Raw genomic sequence first — 11117 nt, 5'->3', positions numbered from 1 at the left:
AAAGACTGAACAATTGGCTGATTTGAAACAGAAGTCATAATTTTGTGTGTATATATGACAAGAAGAAAATGTTAAGGTTTAGGGAGTTTTAGTATTAAGAGCTAAAGAAGCTAGGGGTAAAAAGGAAGTGGTTTCACTATGGTATAAGAACAGAACCCATGGGTAATCCTTTTTCAGGTTTATCTCAGTGGCATAGGGATTAGTTACATCAGCTCACTATACATCAAAACCACACATGACCCTACATACTCTGTGATACCGTGTACATTAGGCCCAGAACTCGTTTTATTAAACATATGCTGGTTGCAAATTACATACATACATATACACAGACCATACTATGCCCTGCTAGCAAAGTATACACACACAAACACATATATATATATACAAACATATATAAACACACCCCTTGAGACTGAATCAAGATTTCCTGTTAAGAACTCTTCCCTGAAAAGGAAATAAAAAGCAATATATATGACATTGGTGCAGCAAAACAAAATCTAATCCTGCTGCTGGTACTAGAGATCTGTTCTACCACCTGGACTCACTTCCTTCATTTCACTGGGCATCTGGCTTCTTCTCCCAGTTTTTGGTTTTGCTGCTCATCCACACTCTTTGGGAAGAGAGTGCCTTATATAACACATTTGCATGACTGTGATGGCTGTCCCATGATCCAGAGGGAATGGCATGAGATGTGATCTATCTGGACTTCTGACACAGTCCCCCACAACATCTTTCTTTCTAAATTGGAGATATATAGATTTGATGGGTGGACGGTAAGGTGGATAATAAACTGTTTGGATGGTCGTATTCAGAGAGTAGCGGTCAATGGCTCAAAGTCCAGATGGAGATCCATGACGAGTGGTGTCCCTCAGGGGTCCGTACTGGGACCAGTGCTATTTAACATCTTCACATGATTGAGTGCACCTTCAGGAAGTTTGCAGATGACACCAAGCTGAGTGGTGCAGTTGCCACACCAGAAGGACAGGATGCCATGCAGAGGGACATGGACAGGCTGGAGAAGTGGGCCTGTGAGAACCTTATGAGGTTCAACAAGGCCAAGTGTAAGGGCCAGGGGCAATCCCCAATTTCAGTACAGGATGGGGGAGTGGATGGGAGAAGGTACTTGGGGGTGCTGGTTGATGAAAAGCTTGATATGAGCCAGCAATGTGCACTCATAGCCCAGAAGGCCAACCATATCTTGGGCTGCATCAAAAGAAGTGTGGCCGACCAGCAGGGCAAAGGAGGGTATTCTGCACCTCTATTCCTCTCTTGTGAGACCTCATCTGGAACACTGTCCAGTTCTGGAATCCTCAATGTAAGAAGGATATGGAATTGCTGGAATGAGTCCAGAGGGGGGGTTACGAAGACTATCAGAGGGCTGGAGCACCTCCCATACGAGGACAGGCTGAGAGAGTTGGGCTTGTTCAGCCTGGAGAAGAGAAGGCTAAGAGGAGATCTTATAGTGACCTTCCAGTACCTGAAAGGGGCTACAAGAAAGCTGGGGAGGGACTGTTTACAAAGGCTTGTAGTGATAGGACAAGGGAGAATGGGAATAAACTGGGGAGGAGCAGATTTAGACTAGACATAAGGAAAAAGAAAACTATGAGAGTGGTGAGATACTGGAACAGGTTTCCCAGGGAAGTTGTGGCTGCTCCATCCCTGGAGGTGTTCAAGGCCAGGTTGGATGGGGCCTTGGGCAGCCCGATCTAGTGGGATGTCCCTGCTCATGGCAGGGGGGTTGGAACTAGATGATCTTTAAGGTCCGTTCCAACCCAAACTACTCTATGATTCTATGAAATAATTAATAATCATTTCTGATCAGATACAAACTCATTATACTTCAAATGCTCTTCTAATGAGAAGTTAAGTGTAGATCTTTTAAGACAAAGCCTGAATTTCATGTTCAAGGATACTATCATGGTAATTCTGCAACACGTTGTCAGGTTGTGCAAGTCACTTTCACAGGAGGTCAGGGGAGCCAAACAGTGTGACTGGAATTTTAAAAAGGTTGGGTAACTTTTATGACCATTAATAATGTTTGTATTGAATGCCAGCTCAAACTGTAATGAAGTTAATTAAATCTCCTGCCCCAACGTATAAGCCAACTGCCTGAAGGCCCGAAGGAGGACTGCATGTGCCAACAACCCAGAACACTGAACAAACAAGGCACTTGAGGTACTCCTTTCTGCAGAGCACGAGGTGTTTGTCACTGTGAAGGGCTTAATATCAAAGGAGATCTGCCAAAGCCACAGCACATCAGAGCAACTCTAACATGCCACGTGCTTTTTCCAGGGTTAAGAGAGAAGCTAACTTGAAGAGTATCTATAGTGGCTGTTGACAAAGTCTCATGTTTACTGTTCTTTTCCTGGCTAAGGCAGAAAAAGACTGCTGTTGAGGAAGGTGAAATTGCTTGCAAGACACAAGCCTATTACAGGCCGAGACAGCTGAGCTTGTTCAGGCTGGAAAAGAAAAGGCTTCAGGGATAACTTATAGCAGCCTTCCAGTACTTAAAGGGGCCTACAGAAAAGCTGGTGAGGGGTTCTTTATCAGGAAGTGCAGTGATAGGACAGGAGGTAAAATGGTTTTAAACTGAAAGAGGGGAGATAGTTTAGATATTAGGAAGAAATTCTTTGCTGTAAGGGTGCTGAGGCACTGGCACAGGTTGCCCAGAGAAGTCATGGATGCCCCATCCCTGGAGGTGTTCAAAGCCAGGTTGGATGAGGCTTTGAGCAACCTGATCGAGTGGAAGGTGTCCCTGCCTGTGGCAGAGGGGTCGGAGCAGGATGATCTTTAAGTCTCTTCCAACCCAAACCATTCTATTCTACTGGGAAGGCATAAGCAATTACTAATAAGTGAATTACAGCAAACTTACAGACATGAGCCTGCTGAGCCTTATCAAAACTCTGTGCATTGCATAACTAGAGTCTTGTCACCTGTGTATGCACAACTTCCAAAGGAATTCCCAAGATCTGAAGAATTTGAGCCTGAATCACTAAATCATTTATGGTGTATATCATCACAAAATTTCCGCTAGTAATTGGAAAAATATGTCACACCAGCATTCTTTCCACACACTGCCCTTTTGAAATGTTTTTATGCAGTTTTTTTCACTGCAAGGAACCTAGCAGATGCACAATTATATTAAAACTGCCCTTTAGCTGCACTATTTTTTCACATTACTCTCTTGGGCCCTTGCAACAGTATCACATAGACCTATTTCAGGAAGAGAAACTTGCAGTTCACAGTCAGGCAGTGTCTTGTACTTTATTCAATACAATCAAAAGCCATGTATTTTATCTTTGCCTCATGATTAGAAAATACTATAACATGCATGGTAAATTTTAAAATAGGACATACCATGCATTTCAAGAGTTTGTTCAGCTCTCAGTAAGGAAATTACTTCTATAGTTTATTTCAATTTATATAAAGGCAGAAAAAACTGAATGACTCAGAAGCATTCCTATCTCTAGCCTCCAAATTCCAAGTGCTGTGGGCACATACCGTTTTGACTCTGCACCCAGGCCTGAATACTTTTAAACCATTCTTAAAAGGGAGCAATAAGCACAAAATTAAGGTTTTTTATCCTCCCTTCCTACCCTACTGCTCCAAGAACAGGCAGCAAGAATGAAACTGGATGCAAGTTAAGGAAGGGAGAGTGGAGGGGAAAAGTTGCAAAATACATGGAAAGAAACCCAAAGAACTATTTCCCTGATGTAACTACTGTCTCGGGCAGGTCACCGTGACAGTGTCCCTTTAAGAATTAACATTACTACATAAACCTGTATTACTCAGCCCTTTGTGCACCTGACTGTGTTCAATGAGGTTTTGTATTTCACTGTTTTTTTTGGCAAAGCTCTCAACCTTAAGTCAACATTAAATCCAACTATCCAGTTATAGTTATGAACTCTGTATGCAGCAGCTCCTGACACACTGCATGAAAACGAGCTCACTGAAATCAACTTCAGAGCAGACCACGCAGCTTCTGAAAGAAGCCACCATAGTTGGAAGAAAGTTACTTCCCTCATTTAGGAAGATTTCAGATGCTTCATAGATGATTTGGGTTTTTTCCAGCACAATGAAGAAAACGTCCTGCTTCTGCATGACTTTTTCTTCCTTGTTGGAACAGATGGTGAAGGCTTACAAATACATGACTGGTATTTTTATAGTGACTCATACCTCAGAGCAACAGGCTTCAGATCGCGATAAGCAGCCAACCAAGATGGATGTTAGCTTACTTGAGGAGCAGTATGACCATAGAAAACAGAAGCAAAAACTTCAATCACACATTATTGTATTTAAAACAGGTATGATTATATTTATGGGAAACAGTGCAAATGTAGATGTAAAGACTATTGCTTTAAATCTTGACTAAGTTTTTATATTGAGCTTCAGGAGAGGTACAGAATTAATTCCTTTTCTGTCATGTTGGGGTTTTATTCATTTCACTGAAAGGTGGTCTTATGTTTATATCAATTAGCTTCATGGCAGTGAAACATCAGCATGAATTTGAAGCCATTACATATTTGAGATAAGTTTTACAGGTTTTATGTCAGTAAAGTGAAATTCTAAACATAAATGGTAAATCTTACAGGAGCCACGTACTTCATGTCTGTCATAAGTGTATTTGTGCCATGTATTCTGTAACATTTCTGCTCTCTTGAATGCTTCCAGCAGAAGAAGCAACTCTGGGTCTTCTGTCTTTCTTTTGCTTTCATCTGTATCTGTGTAAAGAAATGTGTTCTACAACACTACAGGTAACAATAGCAAATATCAAGTGACTAGCACAATCTGGGGGGTTCTTAAAAATAACTTATACTAAGAGTCATAGTGGGTAACTAAGATACAAGTTCTGAACAAGAGGTCCTCTTTGAAAATAATTTTACTGTATATCGCTTAGAAAGTCCATAAACAGAAAGACAAGCAATACATATCACATCTATCTGCTGTTAGACAGATTTTATGTAAGAAACTTCAAAATATTTTTTTTTGTTAAACTATTTCTTACAATATTACACTCATATATTTTCATTTATGTTCTGAGTTAAAAAATTTTTGAGAATACTAAGTCAATTAATGAAGTTATCTTTTGAAGTGAATTGCAATATGAAAAATGTGCTTCATCACCTCCTATATTAGTATTTAGCTCAACAAATGCAGAACTTAGGTTATTTCATTCTTTACATTTTCCTCTATATTTTTCAGCATTTCTAGATTTTGGCTGTGTTGAACTGTCACCAGAACAACTGAAAACACACATAATTATGAACTATTCAGCAGATTCGCTTCTTCAATATTCTTTCAGCCAAATGTCTAGAAGTCTTATGTTAAAAATGTTAAACCTCTGAGGCAGGAAAAAAACATATATAGATATACAAGTTTATTTTATCAGGTATGAAAGACAACTAATTTGAAGGCAAAACAGCCCATCTAATCAGCTATAGCAAAACTGTAAGTTGGCTAAAGAAGGAAGCAGGAGGCTGTATTCAGATTAAATTCAAATGATGCTTCAGATGTAATGAATGTAATCAGAGCACATTTTCTTGCAAGAACACCATTTAAAGATTAAAGAAAAGACAGAAGAAAGCAGAGCTGAACATTTTCTGGGATGTTTAAAATTTAGGAGGGCTGGAAGTTCATGTACAAATATTTTCATATACATACACACAACCAAAAACATTCACAAAACCACATAACTACTGCAATGAAATTCCAGCTTTAAACAACCTGTATGGAAAGGATTAATGTTACTCTTAGATGCAGCTGAAGGGTTTTTTTGTTATGCTGAGTTCTTAATGTCGTGTAAGTTGATCTTTATACTTCCCTATGGTTTGGAAGCTGGGAAAATGTATTACATGGCTCAGCACTTTGAACCTGGTATATGCATCAGTTTTCAAGAGCATGTCAAGCAGAAATGACCACTGCCATATCGGGAGAGCCTGCTGCCCTTCGCTCCTTAAATTAGAGGCTTAAACTGTCCAGAAATTCCAGCTAGTAGCAAAAGGTAGCCTACGTATGTGTCAGTGTTTTGTACTGGCAGCAAATCGTTTCTCTACCTAGAGGGCTGGGAAGGAGACAACAATGGTAGCACTACCACAACCTCACACGTACACACAAATCTCAGAGGCCAGACACAAAAACCTCATGATATTGGAACCTCATGGAAAGAGAGCACCTTCAGTTCCTCACGATCTTAAAAAATCTGTGCCAAAGGTCTTTATTCTAACTAGTAAAACCCTAAATGGTTTCTGCCAGACAAGACCAGCTGTCCTTCCATGGTACCACAAGGATTTTGAGCATTTCAGGTTTATTGCACCACAGCTGTAATGGTAACTCCAAGCTTCTTTGAGGAATTTTAGCTTTATATGTCACTTACTCGTTCTCCAGAGTCATTAAATTGAGGACTTTCAAACAGAACTTAAGATTCTCTAACATTTTTCATTGGTAGGTTATTAACTGAGAAGCCACCTGAAAACAACTTTCTTCGATTCCTTCCCCAATACACACAGACACATTTGTGCTTCTGCCTGTTCCTGATTATTTGAGAACAAAGAGTATGACAAGATTTGAAAGTTGCCAGTTAGAGGATAATACAGCAGTGTCTTCATTATTTAGTGACTAAGAAGCTGACAGACAGCATTTACTTTAGGAATTAAATGGGAGCATTCAGCACATGCAGGCCCAACAGAATAAACACTGAGGCTCTGCCTGCAGAAAACTCTTCCAAGTATTTCCCAAGGTAACTCGAAATAAGTTTAACTTTTGCGACTCCAGGACCTAAGAAGTATCTCTCTATAATGACAGCATATGAAAAAGGCCAAATAGTAAACAACCCTGGAACACAGTTATGATGTACAATTTATTAAAAAAGGAAGAAACCAATAAATGATCTGTCTAATAAAGCTTTCTTTAGAAGTTTTGAGTGCTGAATCTGTGCTAATTCAACACACTGTGTTGAAGTGGTTCAGGACACTCATATTTCTGTCAGAGGCTATTTCTCAAACCTGAACTCAAAACCAGTCCATACTATGAACACTGGACTAGATGAGTTACTTCGAACTCTCTGATCAACTCAAGCCAGATCATAATTCTTCTGATGACCAGTTCATAAGGTTCAGGATAAAACCTGATGTTCCCTTTCAATGCCAGTCCAGCCAAGAGTGCAATTACATCCACAAGAATGTGCAAGGTTGCATCCCCTCGGAGCCTCTCAGCTCCTTTCTATTGCTTTTTCTCTCACGTATGCAGAAGCAGCAGTAATTTTTGTAGCTTGGTGCTATATGGTGCTGTTCTGCAGAATGCACAGGGATCTCCTTTGCAAGTGGACTTTTTGCAGCTACCCTAGCTCACCTTTATTTCTTGGATAAAGTCCAGACACAACTTTGATTCTCACTGTTCCGTGATAGAGAACTGTGTGTTCTTATCTCTGTGAATGGTTTCACGCTAGGAAATTTTGTTAGCATACTTCACTGTATAGACAGATGGACAAACACATCTATTTCCCTAAGCTCTGCCTGTGCTTCAGTCTCCTTTCTCCTGGTAACACTGCAGGAGAGTGGAAGATGTGGGCTGGCATAGTTTTAACTCCCAGAGCCATGCTGCAAAGCAGCTCTCATCAGATCAACTAAGAGAGCAGAAAAAATACCATGATATTACGCTGGTGCTTTAGCAGTGGGAGTTGAAGAGAGCAGTGAAAGCCCCCTCCTTAGCCAAAGCCCTGTTGTACAGGTTCATTTATTGCCAGTGAATCAACTGGGTCTGACATCTTCATATACTTTCTTCTAAAGATGGCATGAAAGACAGTTATAAAGGGGGCGGGGGGAGCTGTTGGATTTTTATGGCAGCATCCTGTTTGAACTAGCTTCATTTCAAATTCAGGCTTAAAATTCTTTCAAAATGGCTATTCAGATGTTCTGTCTCAGGATATAATCAGCACTTTTACACATGCACTTTTTTCACTTTAATATGCTTCACAACTCATACTGAAACAAGACACAGCTCATATAACTCAACCTTGTAAATAAGGTCGGCATTCTGCATAATTCCTACTTTAAACTCTATACTAACTGAAGGATATTTCATTAGTACTTGCAATGTCAACAGCACTGTTTATCTTTAGTGTAATGGTTCAGTTTCTATTCATTTTCAAGGCACAGAAAGCCAGTCTCGTTCAGTAATTTGATGGCTGCAACATGTAATTAAAGTAGCATTAGCATTTCTATCCCTAATATCTTTCACATTTCTAACAGTAACTTTCATATGCTTTAGACACTATGCTATAGAGATGACATTAAAAAAAAGAAGAGACCACATTCTCTCCCGCTGCTACAGCTACTCTATACCATTTATGGAGCAAGCAGATTTTTCCCCTAAGCAACAATTCAACACTAGTGTGACAAGCTATTTACTTTTCAATGTACATATTAAATATGACAGCAAAATTGTAGTAAAATACTGAAATACAAGCCTCTATAGTAATGGTCCCTTATCAAGAAAAAGAAAGAATTTCACAATTTCTATTATCTAGAGGCGGTCACAGTATTTTTAAATTGTGAATGTGAACTTCCAATATTATCAAACAGAACAGTTATTGTCTGTCAAATCAGATCACCTGGCAACAAACAGAACAACTGCCTGCTCACCTTAATAATTTTTCCTTGTAGGCAATTAATTACTGAAAGTCAATTTTCAATCTCTGTTTTTAATGAGTCTTACAGTACGACTTAGATTAATATTGACTTGATAAGTCTCCATTTTCAGTTGACAAATCCTAGAGTACCATTTATGTCCTTAGAACTGCAAAACTGAGCATGAAATAATTCTGCTCCACAATCTGGCATCAAAAGGAATTGCATTATGCTCAGCCACAGATGGAAAGAGTACAGATGAACTCATCTGTTAAAGCACTTCCGTTGAGTTTATGCCACAGAAATCAGACCCTTAGCTTTTGCCACCGTAGTCATGTGCATATATCCATTTCTCTTGTAGGTGAGCATGAATCTATTCTCCCAGAATCAATGGTCAATGCTGTTTTAATTAACAAAAAAGTTGGAAGATCAAAGTCATTTACAGAACACGCCCCTGTCAGAAAGGTTACACTGGAGATGACCAGCGACGGCAACGTACAAGACAGTTCCCCATGGCGTGCACACCTGGGAATTCACCGCCTGGTGCAAGCCCCTTGTCAAGGAGTTCCCCGAGATCTTTCCCACTGTAAGAACAGACCATGCAGTTTTGACAATCAGAGACTGATTTCAAAGGGAAACAGTACCTTGCAACACAAGGAATTAGAAGAAGCAAGTGAACTATCTGCACTCAGCCAAATGGGAAGTTCAAACACATTGAACAGCTTCAGCAAAGAGAATGGCAGCAACATTTCAAGCACCTGCCAAAAGCCTTCTGTGAAATCAGACACTTCAGCAGTTTGGACACATCAACATATTTCTCCTACAAAATGCACGCCAACCTGCAACAAACTGAACTTTTACCCTTTCCCTAATAAAAAGGGGCCCAGAATTTCTGAAGCAGCAAGGAGGCTTGGACTATATGTCTCACAATGAAGACACTCAGTAATACATACAACTCAGTCAAAAAACTTGACTAAAACTTAAAAGAGCAAAATAGTCTTCCTAGTTACACTAGGAAGATCTTTCATTAGCCAAGGAAGATCCTTACTATAGAATCTGTTGTTTTAAGGTACAGTGTAAAACAAGATGTTCGCATGAAGATGCTGGCTTGAAATGACAGATACTCACTTCTGTTATTTGAGATGTAAGAGTGATTTTATCTTTTTCTTTACCTGTTTTCAGGTTACTGATTTTATCACAATATCTGAAATATCTGAAAAAGCTAGAGCAAAGAGTAGTAGAATTACTGGTGAAGCAACTAGGCTAAATTTCAGTATGATATATTTTATTAAACAATAAACAAGTAACAAATGAAACAGTATTGAAGGTGATTGGTACACTTAACATATGATTTCATTGTTCACTTTGGTTAAAAAAGATATTCAAGATACTTCCTGATGTGCATATTTCTAAAATGAAATAATAAAACCTCTGCTCATTTCTACTGTTGTCTTAATGTCATCTTTTTCTTATATATAAATTGTATGATAACACGTTGTTGGTTCCCATCTGTCCCCAGTATTTCATTAGAAAACAAAAGTCTGAAATACTTAATTCCCCATCTACCAAAATAGCTTCCTTTAACAGAAGTGTAATGCATCTTTCTGCTGTTTCCACTGTATGCACACAAAGGGAATATAACCATTTCAACTACACAAACAGAACTATAGAAGTACAGTTATTTTTTATGAACAGGCTTTAACATCTTCTCTTGTGGCACAACTGCACCCCAAATCTATGCAATTTTTTAAAAATGAGCAGTTATTGCTGGTCTCTCCTCACGCAAGATCTTTCAAGGATGGAGACCTTCTTTCACAGGTGCTTTCCAATGACAAAAACACAAGTTCTGCATCACCCACTTCTGGCTGCAAGTATTCTGAAACATAGACCTCAGAAAAAAAGAAGACATCAAATGTTCCCCCATTTTATGCTGATATTAATCTCAAGCTATACACCTGGCAGCCACTGGCTCTTCTAACCCATTCCATATCTATCTGAGCCCTAGTAGGACAGCAAAATGAGGATCAGGTGGATGGCTCAGAAAGCCCTTCATGATCCCTGCAGACAGTCTGCAAGCACACATCCCCAGTTACCACCACACACAAAAAAAGTGAGCAAAAAGCTGCCAAAGATGCTCAGCTGTGGTTTATGTCCTCCCTCTTCTCAGCAAGAATGAGAAACCATCCCCTCATAAGATATCTTACAAACAGTTAATGCCAATGTGCAAATAAAATCCTATTGTCAGAGAGATAGCAATGTTATCTCTTTCTAAGAGAAAATACCATTTTCTTTGCATCCCACACAACTTCAAACCATTAATCATTCATATAATGCCACTGACTTCTGTTTTGTTTGAGGGAGGATGTTACACTTGGGAGATGTTTGCACATACCTGCAGAGCCTAGTCTTCCACTGCAGAAGATTCACATTTCTAAGTGTATCCCAGTTAAGTCCACAGAAATAGAAAAAATATCATGGAATATAATGCTA

General features: G+C 39.4%; 1 protein-coding gene across 1 annotated transcript; it reads left to right on the top strand.

Moving 5' to 3' along the window:
* Nucleotides 1-3892: 3892 nt before the first annotated feature.
* LOC104057024 (uncharacterized) lies at nucleotides 3893-10050 on the top strand. Its single transcript, XM_009558347.2, is given in 3 exon segments — nucleotides 3893-4307; nucleotides 8989-9497; nucleotides 9499-10050. Coding segments are annotated over 3 exon segments (837 nt in total). The 5' UTR covers nucleotides 3893-4054; the 3' UTR covers nucleotides 9574-10050.
* The last annotated feature ends 1067 nt before the right edge of the window (nucleotides 10051-11117 follow it).

This window comes from Cuculus canorus, chromosome 2 (genome assembly GCF_017976375.1).
Source record: "Cuculus canorus isolate bCucCan1 chromosome 2, bCucCan1.pri, whole genome shotgun sequence".
Classification (NCBI taxonomy): domain Eukaryota; kingdom Metazoa; phylum Chordata; class Aves; order Cuculiformes; family Cuculidae; genus Cuculus; species Cuculus canorus.
The sequence above is the reverse complement of the archived record's forward strand: the minus strand, read 5'-3'. Positions and strand labels throughout refer to the sequence as shown.